Source organism: Rutidosis leptorrhynchoides, chromosome 1 (genome assembly GCF_046630445.1).
Source record: "Rutidosis leptorrhynchoides isolate AG116_Rl617_1_P2 chromosome 1, CSIRO_AGI_Rlap_v1, whole genome shotgun sequence".
Lineage (NCBI taxonomy): Eukaryota > Viridiplantae > Streptophyta > Magnoliopsida > Asterales > Asteraceae > Rutidosis > Rutidosis leptorrhynchoides.
The window spans coordinates 134,647,496-134,667,007 of record NC_092333.1 but is presented as its reverse complement, the minus strand read 5'-3'; the positions used below and the strand labels follow the sequence as shown (position 1 = coordinate 134,667,007).

The following is a 19,512-nucleotide window of genomic DNA, read 5'->3' as shown; positions in this document are numbered from 1 at the left end:
TGGACCATACCTTGACAAGTTTGTCATTGTTTTCATTGATGACATACTTATTTACTCAAAGAATGACCAAGAGCATGAAGAACATTTGAGAAAAGTGCTAGAGTTGTTAAGAAAAGAAAAACTGTACGCTAAGTTTTTAAAGTGTGCATTTTGGTTGGAAGAAGTTCAATTCCTCGGTTATATAGTGAACAAAGAAGGTATTCAAGTGGATCCAGCAAAGATTGAAACCATTGAAAAGTGGGAAACCCTAAAAACTCCGACACACATACGCCAATTTTTAGGGCTAGCTGGTTATTACAGGAGATTCATCCAAGATTTTTCCAAAATAGCAAAACCCTTGACTGCATTAACGCATAAAGGGAGGAAATTTGAATGGAAAGATGAACAAGAAAAAGCATTTCAATTGTTGAAGAAAAGTTAACTACGGCACCTATATTGTCATTACCTGAAGGGAATGATGATTTTGTGATATATTGTGATGCCTCAAAGCAAGGTCTCGGTTGTGTATTAATGCAATGAACGAAAGTAATTGCTTATGTGTCTAGACAATTGAAGATTCACGAGCTGAATTATATGACGCATGATTTGGAATTAGGCACGGTTGTTTTTACATTAAAGACTTGGAGGCACTACTTATATGGGGTCAAAAGTATTATATATACCGACCACAAAAGTCTTCAACACATATTTAATCAGAAACAACTGAACATGAGGCAGTGCAGATGGATTAAATTATTGAATGATTATGACTTTGAGATTCGTTACCACCCGGGGAAGGCAAATGTGGTAGCCGACGCCTTGAGCAGAAAGGACAGAGAACCTATTTGAGTAAAAGCTATGAATATAATGATTCACACTAACCTTACTACTCAAATAAAGGAGGCGCAACAAGGAGTTTTAAAAGAGGGAAACTTAAGGGATGAAATACCCAAAGGATCAGAGAAGCATCTTAATATTCAGGAAGACGGAACCCGGTATAGGGCTGAAAGAATTTGGGTACCAAAATTTGGAGATATGAGAGAAATGGTACTTAGAGAAGCTCATAAAACCAGATACTCAATACATCCTGGAATGGGAAAGATGTACAAGGATCTTAAGAAACATTTTTGGTGGCCAGGTATGAAAGCCGATGTTGCTAAATATGTAGGAGAATGTTTGACGTGTTCTAAGGTCAAAGCTGAGCATTAGAAACCATCAGGTCTACTTCAACAACCCGAAATCCTGGAATGGAAATGGGAAAACATTACCATGGATTTCATCACTAAATTGCCAAGGACTGCAAGTGGTTTTGATACTATTTGGGTAATAGTTGATCGTCTCACCAAATCAGTACACTTCCTGCCAATAAGAGAAGATGACAAGATGGAGAAGTTAGCACGACTGTATTTGAAGGAAGTCATCTCCAGACATGGAATACCAATCTCTATTATCTCTGATAGGGATGGCAGATTTATTTCAAGATTCTGGTAGACATTACAGCAAGCATTAGGAACTCGTCTAGACATGAGTACTGCCTATCATCCACAAACTGATGGGCAGAGCGAAAGGATGATACAAACACTTAAAGACATACTACGAGCATGTGTTATTGATTTCGGAAACAGTTGGGATCGACACCTTCCGTTAGCAGAATTTTCTTACAACAACAGCTACCATTCAAGCATTGAGATGGCGCCGTTTGAAGCACTTTATGGTAGAAAGTGCATGTCTCCGATTTGTTGGAGTGAAGTGGGGGATAGACATATTACGGGTTCAGAGATAATACAAGAAACTACCGAGAAGATCATCCAAATTCAACAACGATTGAAAACCGCCCAAAGTCGACAAAAGAGCTACGCTGACATTAAAAGAAAGGATATAGAATTTGAAATTAGAGAGATGGTCAAGCTTAAAGTTGCACCTTGGAAATGTGTTGTTCGATTTGGTAAACGAGGGAAATTAAATCCAAGGTATATTGGACCATTCAAGATTATTGATCGTGTCAGACCAGTAGCTTACCGACTTGAGTTACCTCAACAACTCACGGCTGTACATAACACTTTCCACGTCTCAAATTTGAAGAAATATTTTGCTAAAGAAGATCTCACTATTCCGTTAGACGAAATTCAAATCAACGAAAAACTTCAATTCATCGAAGAACCCGTCGAAATAATGGATCGTGAGGTTAAAAGACTTAAGCAAAACAATATACCAATTGTTAAGGTTCGATGGAATGCTCGTAGAGGACTCGAGTTCACCTGGGAACGAGAAGATCAGATGAAGAAGAAATACCCGCACTTATTTCCAGAAGATACGTCAACACCTCCAACTGCTTAAAATTTCAGGACGAAATTTATTTAACGGGTAGGTACTGTAGTGACCCGAACTTTTCCATGTTTATATATATTAAATGAAATTGTTATTTACATGATTAACTGTTTCCAACATCTTAAGCAATCAAACTTGTTAAGACTTGATTAATTGAAATAGGTTTTATATAGACAATTGACCACCCAAGTTGACCGGTGATTCACGAACGTTAAAACTTTTAAAAACTATATGATGTCATATGTATGGATATATATATATATAGTTAACATGGTATTATGATAAGTAAACGTATCATTAAGTATATTAACAATGAACTACATATGTAAAAACAAGACTACTAACTTAAGGATTTCGAAACGAGGCATATATGTAACGATTATCGTTGTAACAACATTTAAATGTATATATATCATATTAAGATATATTAATAGATCATAATATCATGATAATGTAATAACTTAACATCTCATTTGATATAATAAACAATGGGTTAACAACACTTAACTGGATCGTTAACCTAAAGGCTTCAAAACAACATTTACATGTAACGACTAACGATAACTTAACGACTCAGTTAAAATGTATATACATGTAGTGTTTTAATATGTATTCATACACTTTTGAAAGACTTCAAGACACTTATCAAAATACTTCTACTTAACAAAAATGCTTACAATTACATCCTCGTTTAGTTTCATCAACAAATCTACTCGTATGCACCCGTATTCGTACTCGTACAATACACAGCTTTTAGATGTATGTACTATTGGTATATACACTCCAATGATAAGCTCTTAGCAGCCCATGTGAGTCACCTAACACATGTAGGAACCATCATTTGGCAACTAGCATGAAATATCTCATAAATTTACAAAAATATTAGTAATCATTCATGACTTATTTACATGTAAACAAAATTACACATCCTTTATATCTAATCCATATACCAACGACCAAAAACATATACAAACACTTTCATTCTTCAATTTTCTTCATCTAATTGATCTCTCTCAAGTTCTATCTTCAAGTTCTAAGTGTTCTTCATAAATTCTATATGTTCTAGTTTCATAAAATCAAGAATACTTCCAAGTTTGCTAGCTTACTTCCAATCTTGTAAAGTGATCATCCAATCTCAAGAAATCTTTCTTATTTACAGTAATATATCTTTCTAATACAAGGTAATACTCATATTCAAACTTTGATTCAATTTCTATAACTATAACAATCTTATTTCAAGTAGAAATCTTACTTGAACTTGTTTTCGTGTCATGATTCTGCTTCAAGAACTTTCAAGCCATCCAAGGATCCTTTAAAGCTAGATCTACTTTTTTCATTTCCAGTAGGTTTAGCAACAAAACCTGAGGTAGTAATGATGTTCATAACATCATTCGTTTCATATATATAAAACTACCTTATTCGAAGGTTTAAACTTGAAATCACTAGAACATAGTTTAGTTAATTCTAAACTTGTTCGCAAACAAAAGTTAATCCTTCTAACTTGACTTTTAAAATCAACTAAACATATGTTCTATATCTATATGATATTCTAAGTTAATGATTTAAAACCCGGAAACACGAAAAACACCATAAAACCGGACATACGCCGTCGTAGTAACACCGCGGGCTGTTTTGGGTTAGTTAATTAAAAACTATGATAAACTTTGATTTAAAAGTTGTTTTTCTGGAAAAATGATTTTTCTTATGAACATGAAACTATATCCAAAAATCATGGTTAAACTCAAAGTGGAAGTATGTTTTCCAAAATGGTCATCTAGACGTCGTTCTTTCGACTAAAATGACTACCTTTACAAAAATAACTTTTAAACTGTATTTTTAACTATAAACCTATACTTTTATGTTTATATTCATAAAATAGAGTTCAATATGAAACCATAGCAATTAGATTCACTCAAAACGGATTTAAAACGAAGAAGTTATGGGTAAAACAAGATTGGATATTTTTTTTTTTTTATTGTTGTAGCTATGGGAAATATTGTAACAATTCTATACAAATCATATCCTAGCTAACTTGTATTGTATTATACATGTATTCTAATATATTATGTAATCTTGGGATACCATAGACACGTATGCAAATGTTTTGTCATATCATATCGACCCATGTATATATATTATTTAGAACAACCATAGACACTCTATATGCAGTAATGTTGGAGTTAACTATACAGGGTTGAGGTTGATTCCAAATATATATATACTTTGAGTTGTGATCTAGCCTGATACGTGTATACAGTGGGTCGTGGATTGATCCAAGATAATATATATCGATTTATTTCTGTACATCTAACTATGGACAACTAGTTGTAGTTACTAACGAGGACAGCTGACTTAATAAACTTAAAACATTAAAATGTATTAAAAATGTTGTAAATATATTTTGAACATACTTTGATATATATGTACATATTTGTTATAGGTTCGTGAATCGACCAGTGGCCAAGTCTTACTTTTCGACGAAGTAAAAATCTGTGAAAGTGAGTTATAGTCCCATTTTTAAAAATATAATATTTTGGGATGAGAATACATGCAATTTTATAAATGATTTACGAAATAGACACAAGTAAATGAAACTACTTTATATTGGTGAATGATCGAAGCCGAATATGCCCCTTTTTAGCTTGGTAGCCTAAGAATTTGGGAACAGACCCCCAAATTGACGCGAATTCTAAAGATAGATCTATCGGGCCCAACAAGCCCCATTCTGGAATTTGGAATGCTTTAGTACTTCGAAATTATCATGTCCGATGGGTGTCCCGGAATGATGGGGATATTCTATATGCATCTTGTTAATGCCGGTTATCAGGTGTTCACCATATGAATGAATTTTATCTCTATGTATGGGATGTATATTGAAATATGAAATCTTTTGGTCTATTATTATGATTTATAATATATAGGTTAAACCTATAACTCACCAACATTTTTTGTTGACGTTTAAAGTATGTTTATTCTCAGGTGATTATTAAGAGCTTCTGCTGTTGCATACTAAAATAAGGACAAGATTTGGAGTCCATGCTTGTATGATATTGTGTAAAAACTGCATTCAAGAAACTTATTTTTGATGTAATATATTCTTAATGTAAACCATTATGTAATGGTAGTGTGTAAACGGTATATTTTAGATTATCATTATTTGATAATCTATGTAATGCTTTTTAAATCTTTATCGATAAAATAAAGGTTATGGTTGTTTTAAAAATGAATGCAGTCTTTGAAAAACGTCACATATAGAGGTCAAAACCACGCGACGAAATCAATTAATATGGAACGTTTATAATCAATATGAACGGGACATTTCACAAACCCTGCATTGTTCAGTTTCATCATATGTATTTTTACTACAAAATATAGTATTGTGAGTTTCATTTGCTCCCCTTTTAAATGCTTTTGCAATATATATATTTTTGGGACTAAGAATACATGCGCTTTTATAAATGCTTTACGAAATAGACACAAGTAATCGAAACTACATTCTATGGTTGAATTGTTATACCGGATATCGCCCTTGTTGAACTTGGTAACCTAAGAATTGGTGTTTATTATAATTGCCACCAATTGACCCGAATCCTAAAGATAGATCTATGGGATGTGACACGCCTCAGTCAGAGAATTTGAACTGCTTTAGTACTTCGATGATTATATATGGGGATATTCTAGATGCATTTTGTTAATGTCGGTTACCAGGTGTTCAATCCATACGAATGAATTTTTAACACTTACGAGTGTATGATTATTGAATAAATGAAATCTTGTGGTCTATTAAAATTATGGATATGATTGATTATGATAAACTAATGAACTCACCAACCTTTTGGTTGACACTTTAAAGCATGTTTATTCTCAGGTATGAAAGAAATCTTCCGCTGTGCATTTGCTCATTTTAGAGATATTACTTGGAGTCATTCATGACATATTTCAAAAGACGTTGCATACGAGTCGTTGAGTTCATCAAGATTATTATTAAGTCAATTATAGTCGGATATATTATGAAATGGTTTACATGCCGTCAACTTTCGATGTAAATGAAAGTTTGTCTTTTAAAAACGAATGCAATGTTTATAAAATGTATCATATAGAGGTCAAGTACCTCGTGATGTAACCAAATGTAATGTATTCGTCCAGATGGATTATGTAATGACCCGTCCTAATCCATCCGGACAAAGTCCACATCGATTACAAACGATTCACAATAGTTGGTTACATCGCGAGGTACTTGACCTCTATATGATACATTTTACAAACATTGCATTCGTTTTTGAAAAGACAATCTTTCATTACATTGAAAGTTGACGGCATGCATACCATTTCATAATATATCTAACTATAATTGACTTAATAATAATCTTGATGAACTCAACGACTCGAATGCAACGTCTTTTGAAATATGTCATGAATGACTCCAAGTAATATCTCTAAGGTGAGCAAATGCACAGCGGAAGATTTCTTTCATACCTAAGAATAAACATGCTTTAAAGTGTCAACCAAAAGGTTGGTGAGTTCATTAGTTTAACATAAATAATCATTTCATAATTTTAATAGACCACAAGATTTCATATTTCCATTTCTCATAAACATACGTCCCATGCATAGAGACAAAAATATCATTCATATGGATTGAACACCTGGTAACCGACATTCACAATATGCATATAAGAATATCCCCATCATTCCGGGATCCTCCTTCGGACATGATATAAATTTTGAAGTACTAAAGCATCCGGTACTTTGGATGGGGCTTGTTGGGCCCGATAGATCTATCTTTAGAGTTCGCGTCAATTAGGGTTTCTGTTCCCTAATTCTTAGATTACCAGACTATATAAAAAGGGAATATTCGATTAGATAATCCAACCATAGAATGTAGTTTCGATCACTTGCGTCCATTTCGTAAAACATTTATAAAAGCAGCGCATGCATTCTCAGTCCCAAAAATATATATTGCGAAAGCGTTTAAAAGGGGATTAATGAAAACTCACAATACTGTATTTCGTAGTAAAAATACATATGACGCCATTGAACAACTGAACAATGCAGGGTTGACCTTGGATTCACGAACCTATATCATTTATATATATATATATATATATATATATATATATATATATATATATATATATATATATATATATATATATATATATATATATATATATATATATATATATATATATATATATATATATATATATATATATATATATTAACACATAAAATGGTAATCGAACAAATTTATATATTATTAGAGATTTAATTGCTATTTAATTAGGTTTTTCATTAATAACCTTATTAATTATATTTATTAATATTTATTATAAAAGTATTAATATAGTTATGTTATGTGTAGTAAATATAGTTTTATATAACTAATAGTTATTTGATAAAATAATATTGATAATAACAATAAATAAAAGTTGTTTTATTTTACAACAACAACAATAATAATAATAATAATAATAATAATAATAATAATAATAATAATAATAATAATAATAATAATAAATAGATAGATAACTACCTCAAGGAAGTAGCCCTAAAAATAATGCCCAAGTCCAGGTTTGAACCCGCGACCTCCCGTTCACCCGAAACATACTTAACCATTGAACCGTTAATACTTCTTGTTATATATATCGCATACTTAATTATATAACATATACCAAATAATTTTATCATCTTCATCACTATCATTCTCATCATTCTGTATCATCATAATGTACCTCGCCATCATATATCATCATCATAATCATTGTCATCCTTCTTCATAATCACCATAGTCTCTTATCATCATCATCATCATCATACTTCGATCATTTAATCATCTCATCATGATATCATCATCATTCATTTTCATTTTATCACCGTCTTGATCATCATACTCACCTTCATCACGATCATTATCATAATATTATACGCCATCATCAACTCACGATCATCATCATACGGTCGCCATCACTCGACGTTCATTCACCATCATCTTCATTATCTTATCGTAATCATCATCATTATCATCACTTGTAATATCATCCTCATCATCACCATTAACCTTTTTCATCATCATCACTTATCTTAACATTCTCATTGATAACATTAAAACATAATCCTTTTATGTACAACCTCTTCATCATCGAACTAGATATTACGTATCATAATCATTTTCATTCAAAATTTTGTGGGTTTCGATTAAGCTAGCAACAAATGTTCGAAGCAATAGCTTAACAGGTGGCTCATAAATGGTGAGATAAGACAGGAAAAAGGTTTAAGCAACAACACCATGGTTCGATTGTGATTTTTATTCGAACAAAAGCATTAGTGTAATTCGATTCATAAAAGGGCCACAAACAACCATAATAAATTGTTGGGCTTGAGATATAATACTTCAAACCAACATAGGCTTATAGTGGACTGACATTAACAAAATGTAATGTTAGGCTTTTGGGTTCATTTGTAAAAAGAAACAAACGAGTAGATGCAAGTAGCAGTAAGACTGTTTAGAGTGATGGTTTATGGTTTTATTCCGCATAAAAACAAGAAAAACAGTTGCAGCAAAAAATGAAACGTGAGTCAAGTATAGCAGCAGGTTAACATTAGCATTTTAATTGTTTTCAAGGTGTTCCATTAACCAGAAAAAAATAGCAGCATAAAGAAAGTAGGTTGTTCGAAAATGTGAGGGTGGGTTTCATAGAGATCGTGGTGTGTTCTCGGACAAGAATTAAACAGGAAAGCGAGTAGCATCAAGTAACAACAGAAAAATATTGGCGGTTTGTTGAGGATTTGATGGTAATCGAACAAAGGCAGAAGTTACATCAGTTTGCAAGTGGAGGTTTGTGTGAGTTCAAAATGGTGGCGTTTTGATGATTGAAGGTTCGATGGTTGATGATGGTTGTTAGTAATGGGTTCACGAAAAAAAAAAAAAGCAATAGTGGCATCACGTCGAAGAGTTAGCATGCCTAGTTCAACACAAACAGCTGTTAATTGGGCCCCTATTGAAATCGTTTATCTCAGTGGCATCACGTCGAAGGTTTGTGATGGAGGTGAGGTGGTGGAACTCGGTTGTTTGGGTGGTTATTGATGGCATTTTACGAAGAGAAATGGAAAGAGGAAGAAGAGAGAGAGAGAGAGAGAGAGAAGGTGGTGGCGCTTCGGTGATGGTTTACATTACATAAGAAAAAATATGAAAGAGTTCGAGGGTTGTGGTTTGGGTATCGTTTGAACTCGTTGAGCAAAGGGTTCAGTTTTGATTGTGTAGTTGATTAATATCAACTTGTTGATAAAGTTGGGAATTGACAGCATAATATGGCAGACAAGCAAGTAAAGTTGTTGTGATGATTAATTGACTACCACCTAATATCAATATCCATCCACTCATATCTATATACCCGTAATACATACATATATAGTAATAGATATTTTAATATATAATAATATAATAATAATTATAATATTATTTAAAAATAAACGTGTAAGAAAGTTAGCCGTCACCATTCACGGACTAAATTTCGTACTCCGTTGTTAATCAGTGATAAAAGTCTTCGAATTTTTTTTTCATATTTTTAAATTAAATAGCTTTATTTATTTTGGTCATTATGGTATAAAATTTAATCATTAACTATCAAATAAAAATTACATTAATTATTAGCTCCCAACCCCAAGTAAAATATAAAAAGTTTTAAAATTCAACAAATAGTTCCTAAATTCATTATGAACAAACCTATAAATTGTATAACTCATTTTCGAATCACCGTTCATTTTAAAATCACAAAAGTTCGTTTTTAACTTGTTTAATATCGATCGAATGATAATTGAGTGCTACTGACAATTACAAAATAAATTTAAAACCACAAAATATACATTTAATATACTTTATTTATATAGATGTGTTTTTAATAATAATTTTCATAATATCATATTTTTATTTTATTTTACATAATTAAATTTAATAACAACAACATATAATATTTCAATTTATAATTTATTATTTATTTATATATACACACATATCTATCTACAAATAGTGATTCGTGAGTCATCGGGAATGGTCGAAGGTCAATTGAATATATGAAACAGTTCAAAATTTTTGAGACTCAACATTACAGATGTTGCTTATCATGACAAAAATATATAATCGTATCGAAATCATATAAAGATTAAGTTTAAATTTAGTCGGAAATTCCCGGGTCATCACAGATTAGGACGGGTCGCTTCATGTGGTATCAGAGCGGTGGTCTTAGCAAACCAGGTCTTGCATTAGTGTGTCTAACTAGTAGTTGTTAGGATGCATTAATGAGTCTGGACTTCGACCGTGTATGCATGTCAAAAGTTTTGCTTATCATTTCGTGTAAAAAATTACATGCTTATCATTCTTAGGGAATCATTTGCTTATCATTCTTAGTCTAGACACATCTTACTGCATTGATTACATGAATAGTGTATAGACAAAATTCATATCTTAGCGTATCTGTTACTGTAAACTTTGCCTGACATATATTCCGTAAATTCCTTCGTATTCTACAAAATCTTTTGTTCTATATATATAGATATTCTATGTAATTAGAATACCATCTGATAGCCGAAAAATCATTTCATACCGAAAAACCCTTTACTCAATCGTACGAAATGGAACTCGTCACTAGTTCAAGTTCTTCGAATTCCGAGTGCTATTCCGACATGAGTTTCACCTAAGCTCCGAAAGCAGTGTCACCAGAATGAATCAACCAATCAGCAATCCCCAATTCATCTGATGGGTTCGTTGTTACTTAGTCAATGAAGACGCGAAGAAGGCGATCCTTCCCACCAACCGAATTCACCTCTTGACAATGAACCTGAAGCACTTACCGGCGAACCTATCTGAAACACCATTTTCAGCCTCATTTCCAGGGTAGCTCGTCACGATTATATTCTATCCACAATTCTAAACCTTATTCAGCTGCTCGTTCTGACCGACAATCATCCCGAAATAATGGAAGAAGTCAACGAGCTTCGCGCTCGAGTAATAAATTTGGAGAATATGGTGCAAAACTTACCAGCTTCAACAACATCACCGACATCAACAGAACCACCAGCAACAGCACCCGTACCATCAACAACACACGCCTCAACATCTCATTCTGTACCTCGATTATAATCATCATACTACGTATCGTTCTACATCAATTATCTTGTTGTACCTCGATTATCTTGTTCTAATGTTTTATCTTGTTGTACCTCAACATCTCATTCTATACCTCGATTATCTTGTTCTACATCTCATTCTGTACCTCGACATGGCAATTATGTAATCTCTAATGTTTTAGAGATTATATATCCTTGTTCTAACAGTAAATCAAATGAGTCTAATATCATATTGACTCATTAAATCCATGATTACATCTGAAGAGAATATATATATATAAGTATATTTTCATAAAGATTGTAATTAAAAATTCTTTTGTACAAATGATTAATGGTGAAAACATTTTAACGGGTAGATAATACCCGAGAAATATTTAGATTTCACATTAATAAGTACACTGTACATTCTTTCAAATCTAATTCAACAGTCATTTACTATCCTATTTACAACCACCGATATACGTATCCGTTCACCGCAAAAATAACCATTTTTATTCAATTTCATATTTAGATTTTGATCTATCAGAATCCAACAAGTGGCATAATGAAGAAAACATTGGACAAAATAAAATTTGTTAGAAACAAATGAATTAACTATGAGAATTTCTATTAAGAATCCACGCTAACAAAATTCTAGCTAACTGTTCCTAGCTAACTGATTACATTTTATTTATCGCAATTTATTTATCGCAATTTATATTCTGGCAATTTTATTTATCGTAATTTAATTTCTGTTTTTTATTTTACGCACTTTATTTATCGTCATTTAAATACTTTATTTACGCATTTAAATATCAGGACACGTATACAAGGTTTTGACATATCATATCGACGCATCTATATATATTATTTAGAATAACCATAGACACTCTATATGCAGTAATGCTGGAGTTAGCTATACAGGGTTGAGGTTGATTCTACAATAATATATATACTTTGAGTTGTGATCGAGTCTGAGACATGTACACGGGTCATGATACGTATTAATTAATTCGAATATTATATATTAAACTATATATGAATTATTGGACTGTTAACTGTGGACTATTGACTGTGGACTGCCAACATTGGACAATTAAAATGAATTAAAATATTGATTATAACATATGAAACTAAACAATTCTTCAAGTTTGCCACTTGATTTCATCTTAAACCTCATTTGTATCTTGATGATTACAATCTGCGTTCAAACCTTTCATGATTCTTAAAAACACCTCAATCTAGAGGAGGAACCAAATGCACTTCATCTACGAGAAGAAAGATTTAAGAAATAATCATGCACCTGAAAAACTCTCGGAAAACTGAGTAAATATTTAACACGTAGCTGTGCTAATTCCATTAGTGTTATTATTACCCAAAATAACTTTGCAGTTCTTTTTCAAAATAGCCAATTTTATCACAGCTCCAGCAAGTCAACTTCGACTTTTCAGTCGGATTAGCCTTATTATAACCATGATATATACGTTGTCTTTTCGCCTTCGTTACCGAGGAACCTTTTATATTCCGTGACATTATCAGTAGATGTACCAGCAACTTCATTGATCTCTGACTTTCTGAAAAATTATTATTTTTATCAAAACCCTATCATATACTCATCCGCATCTTGTAACGAGAATTGCCATACCAATTACTGGAAATCAGCAATCAGTATTTTGAATCTCGTAGCATTTCTGCATCAACAGTTATATGTATACATATAACATTTATATCTTAGAATTATGATCTTCCATTCTGAAATTCTGAAAAGCACCCAGTCTGAGAATCAATAATCGAAATGCTGAAAAAGCTGAATGAATCAACAAAAACTGTAAACGATCTTAACAACCAAAAGTTTGATGATAAAGGATAGTATGTTGGCAAAGCTCAGAAAAGTTGAAACTGAAAAATGGATTGAGCAAACTATAAAGGAGACCGTGGACAAATCACAAGGACTAAACCTGTACTTAACGAATTCAGATGATTCTGTATCTGATGAACTCTTCAGCGAATATCTTGCTCCTTATTTATTCTAAATCCTTGCTTTTCTTCATCAACCTTCGATCTTAGAAATTCCAAAATATCGTCATAAATATCTTCGATATTTCTGAAGATATTTTCATAACTATTCTTATCCGAAATCATTTATCTTTTCGCGCTATCAGTGTTACATCATATAAGAAACTGTTAGTTTCTATATTCTATAAACTTTCGAGTTTAAACTATGAATGTTTTTGAAGTAGTGTTGGAAACTGATGCATGAGTTAGTATAATATAATAACACTTGATCAACGTGATTATATTACAGTAAGTCATGCTGAGTTTCTAATGGAATGTGATGATTCACAGATCATAACGTCATCATATGCCATGTTACACGACTCTGGTATTCTACTTAACCTCTAAACATATCAAGAAAATATTTTTCTTGATAATTCGGTCTTTTTCGAGGTATTCTGGTAATTTAACCAATCAAGATTGTGCCACTACAGATTCTCTCTTAGAACATTAACCATGTTCATTTTGAAACTTAATACTTATGAATTCTGGACCGTTACTCGCTTTACTAGACATCGAGAAGATAATAAAAAGGCAAAGAGCTCCAAAATATAAGAGAAAATATAAAGCCCAATAACAACACGGAGGTTACAAACCGTGGATATTAATATGGATAGCAATATAAAGACACGGTATAATTAAGAATAGTATCACCCCAAGGAAATAGTACAAGTAAACAGATTTTTCTGGTGGAAGATTGAAAAGAAGGATGACAGAAATGATAATTAGGAAAATATCAAGGATTAAAATGGGATTAAGCATTTTCACAATCTTTTGGATGTACGAACTAAGAAAGAAAGTACAGGAATGGTGGGAATAATGGAACGGAAGAGTTTAATTTATAAAGGAAAAATCAGACGTAACAATCGAGACAGATGACCGCATTTAAGAGATCCTAATTCCATTAAATCTCGAATAATCAGATCTTATAGATTTCGAAGATTTCTTTAAATCCCTTGAATTCTGGAATTCAACCAAGACAACTTCAAAAGTTAAGAATGAACCTTTATTATCTCATTTCACTCTCTTGTGATAGCTTCACTCGTACTCTTCGAATAATCGAATTATCTTATCCATATTACTCAATGATGATAAAACTCTACTTATCAACTCATATTCGTCATGAAAACATTTTTATTGTTAACCATGATCACGTCACTCAAATTTCGGGATGAAATTTCTTTAATGGGAAGGTACTGTGACGACCTGGAAATTTCCGACCAAATTTATACTAAATCTTTATATGGTTTCGACACAATAAGCAAAGTCTATTAAATCGAGTCTTGAAAACTTTGGAACAGTTTACATGAATGCATTTGCCCCTTTTGACCATTCCCGACGATTCACGGACAATTGTTGCAAATAACTATATATATATATATATATATATATATATATATATATATATATATATATATATATATATATATATATATATATATATATATATATATATATATATATATATATATATAAATGTAGGGATTGGAAATGATAAAAATTAAATCATTTGAATTAAGAATTATTAATATTATGTATTGTCATTAAGAATTATTATTATTATTAATATTATTATATATATCATAAGATTTATAACATGTAATATTAATATCTAATATAATAAATTTAATTATAAGTTAAACTATAATTGTTAAGTAATATTATTATTACTTTCAATATTAATATCTATATTAGTATTGTTATATTATTATGAAAATGGATATAAATGTAAAATGTTATATTGTTATTACTAATATTATTGTAATTAGTATTATTATTAGTATCATTAATGATATTATTATTTTCCTCATTATTATCATAGTTATCAACATTATTATAATAAAAATAATACAATTTAATATGGTTATCATTAATAATATTATTATTATCATTGTTCTAATTACTTTTATTCTTATATTAGAATAAAGTTAATAAAGTTATTATTAATATTATTGTTATTATTTTTATTTTGATTATTATTATTAAATTTATTAGAAATTATCAAATTTATGATTTTTACCTATTGTTGTTATTAACGTATTTAGAATTATTGATATTATTATTATTATTATTATTATTATTATTATTATTATTATTATTATTATTATTATTATTATTATTATTAATAGGATTATTATTATTAATATATCTATATTTATATATTATATTTATATATTATATTATTACATATAAAACATATAAGAACAAAGTATGTTATATATATCAATCAGTTCTATTGTTTTCTTCTGTTTTCTATTTACATGTGAATGCTTGTCGATATGAATTCTGTAGATGAGAACGCATTCGTGAAATCCATCCATTATCTCCTATATCTGTGCTATCTGTTTTTTTTATTTATTTAATCTCAAACTCCCTGTTCGTAGTTTAATTGATCCAAAAATCAAAAATCTATTTCTAAAGCTTCTCAATACCAAGTAATTACTGTAATTCATTCATTCTTTGATTCCTAAACTTCGTAAATCATCATCTCATATTTACAGCAACATCCATAAGAGAATTTGATCAAATTTGACCTACGTGTTCATCTTTGACCAATTTGGCTCCTGAAATTATTCTTAACGAATTGAGAAAAACTAAAATTGCAGAGATCTTTCAATTCATCTCTGTAATGTGTACGAAAAATCTCAAATTCCAATTTGTTAAAACGTGAACGAATTTTTGAGTCAAAGCTTCGGTTAATAAAAGTCAAACAGATTTCTATGAATAAATTCGACTAATCTGTTACGAGTTAGATTCAATTGATAATTTACGAAGATTCTATGAATGGATTAATATATATTTCATTTAGTAATCATGGCCTAAAAGTATACGGAATTCAAATTCAGTGTTTGAGTTCTTCATCGCGAGTTACTCCCACTGCTGCTGTTCGTTTTAATTTTTCTTTCTGGTCTGTAAATCGAGACCACTCATAATCGATCGTTTCTATTTCCAAATTTCAAATTCAAAACCAAGTTGGTAACTCAATGTTATGATTAAAGATGGTACTCTGGTCTGTTAGATTAAGAAGAAGGAGAACGGGGTAAAACGGGTTAAATAATATCAGGTGTGGGTATAATCAGATGAAACAAGTCAGTGTAATGGTTGGATGTTGATTTGGGTGAGCTAGAGGTCTCGGGTTCGAGCCCGGCGGATGGCATTATTTTTTGTAATTCGATTTTTGAGGTAGTTTCCATTTTCTATTATTATTATTATTATTATTATTATTATTATTATTATTATTATTATTATTATTATTATTATTATTATTATTATTATTATTATTATTATTATTATTATTATTATTATTATTATAGATTGTTATTGTTATTGTTATTATTGTTATTATTGATTGATATTATTATTAAGTAATAGTATTATTATTAGTATTATTATTATCATTTAGGATTAGTATTGATATCATTATCGAAATTATTATTATTACAAGATTATTAATGTTTACCATCGCTATGATTATTATAAGTATTATTACGAATAAGATTTATTTTTATTATTGTTGGTATGAAAATAATACAAACTATTATAATTATCATTAAAATTAGTATTAGTATCATTTTAGAATTATTATTATTATTATTATTATTATTATTATTATTATTATTATTATTATTATTATTATTATTATTATTATTATTATTATTATTATTAACAAAAGTATTATTATTAAGACTACCATTAGAAATAAGACTGTTATAATTATTATTATTAGTAAGTATTAGGTATTATTATCAAAATTATTATTTTCATTACCATTACTATTAAATTATTTATTTTATTATAAACTACTGTTATTATCATTATTATGAGATTCATTATAAAAACTATCATTAATAGTTCCATTTATAGAATCATTAACACTATTATCATTATTATTAATATTATCATCATAATCAAATACAACTTTTATTTACTATTATTAATATCATATATTATTATGTATATAAAGATATACTTATAAGTATATTACATATAAGTATAAATTAATTAGATTAATAATCTTTATATAAATATCCATATATAACAAATTAAGTATTTTTAATATATATATATATAGTATATATATATATATATATATATATATATATATATATATATATATATATATATATATATATATATATATATATATATATATAACTATATATATAATAATCATTTTCAAATATATATACAAATTAATTACATAATATATAAAGTAATAATTGTTCGATTACGATTATATGTTTTAATATATATATATATATATATATATATATATATATATATATATATATATATATATATATATATATATATATATATATATATATATATAAATGATATAGGTTCGTGAATCTGAGGCCAAACCCTACATTGTTCAGTTTCATCATATGTATTTTTACTACAAAATACAGTATTGTGAGTTTCATTTGCTCACTTTTTAAATGCTTTTGCAATATATATATTTTTGGGACTGAGAATACATGTGCTTTTATAAATGCTTTATGAAATAGACACAAGTAATCGAAACTACATTCTATGGTTGAATTGTTATACCGGATATCGCCCTTGTTGAACTTGGTAACCTAAGAATTGGTGTTTATTATAATTGCCACCAATTGACGCGAATCCTAAAGATAGATCTATGGGCTGTGACACGCTCCAGTCAGAGAATTTGAACTGCTTTAGTACTTCGATGATTATATATGGGGATATTCTAGATGCATTTTGTTAATGTCGGTTACCAGGTGTTCAATCCATACGAATGAATTTTTAACACTTACGAGTGTATGATTATTAAATAAATGAAATCTTGTGGTCTATTAAAATTATGGATATGATTGATTATGATAAACTAATGAACTCACCAACCTTTTGGTTGACACTTTAAAGCATGTTTATTCTCAGGTATGAAAGAAATCTTTCGCTGCGCATTTGCTCATTTTAGAGATATTACTTGGAGTCATTCATGACATATTTCAAAAGATGTTGCATACGAGTCGTTGAGTTCATCAAGATTATTATTAAGTCAATTATAGTTGGATATATTATGAAATGGTTTACATGCCGTCAACTTTCGATGTAAATGAAAGTTTGTCTTTTAAAAACGAATGCAATGTTTATAAAATGTATCATATAGAGGTCAAGTACCTCGCGATGTAACCAAATGTAATGTATTCGTCCAGATGGATTAGGACGGTTCGCTTCACGTGGGATCTCCGACGCCGGCAAGATTGGTCTCGTTTGGATCGTTAGAAATAATCTTGTTAAATGATAGTGGTGGTGTCTTCTTATAATCAACATATTTAAAGAATTTTTACAAGAAAAATATTGTCACTTTTAGTAGTTTTTGTGTACATTGGGAGAAAATAGGAATGAGAGAGAGTGTATCACAAGTGAAGGACGCCATTTAAGGATAAGACACCATATATTTTTAACTAAAATGCCCGTTAAAATATAATTAGTTTTGAAAAAAATTTCTAGGACCTCATTGAATTTTCATCCTGGATTCGCCACTTGAATTGCCACTTGAAGGATGCTAGAAATACTGCTGCTAACAAATGTGTTAAGTCACTGCAACTGAATAACCACCATTGATAGAGAGCAAACCACCATCAACATCATCAAACAAGCCTAATATATTTTTAATTAAAAAAACAACAACTTTAATTCATTCTATTTTGAGTCTAATTAATATTTACTCCAATATAAACCAATATATTCATCTAGAAAAGAAAGAAGAAAGACCAAGTTGGCAATCACCACATTGTATTTTTGGCAAAACTAGCTGATAGCTTGAGCTGGTAGGTGTTAGCTGATAGCTAGTAGTTGTTAGTTGTTAGCTTGTAGTTGGTAGCCGGAGCTTTTTAGATATATTTAGGTGTTTGGCAAAATAGCTGAAGCCGTTAGAAAAATGATAAAATGACAAATATGAACACGAGAAGAATAACACTTAGGAGCTATTTTCTATTATTTTCATTAACTCACATAATTTGGATATAAAGAGTATGATTATAATATATGTAGTCAGTATTGAATTAATAATGT

General features: G+C 29.9%; 1 protein-coding gene across 1 annotated transcript in view; it reads right to left on the bottom strand.

Annotated features, from left to right (window-relative positions):
- The window catches only part of LOC139889304 (uncharacterized), a 47,229-nt gene extending 38,846 nt beyond the window's left edge, over nucleotides 1-8,383 (bottom strand). Inside the window, exon 1 of the mRNA XM_071872267.1 lies at nucleotides 8,267-8,383. Within this exon, the coding sequence (XP_071728368.1) occupies nucleotides 8,267-8,383 (117 nt within the window). The remainder of the gene's footprint in view (nucleotides 1-8,266) is intronic.
- Between the last annotated feature and the right edge of the window lie 11,129 nt (nucleotides 8,384-19,512).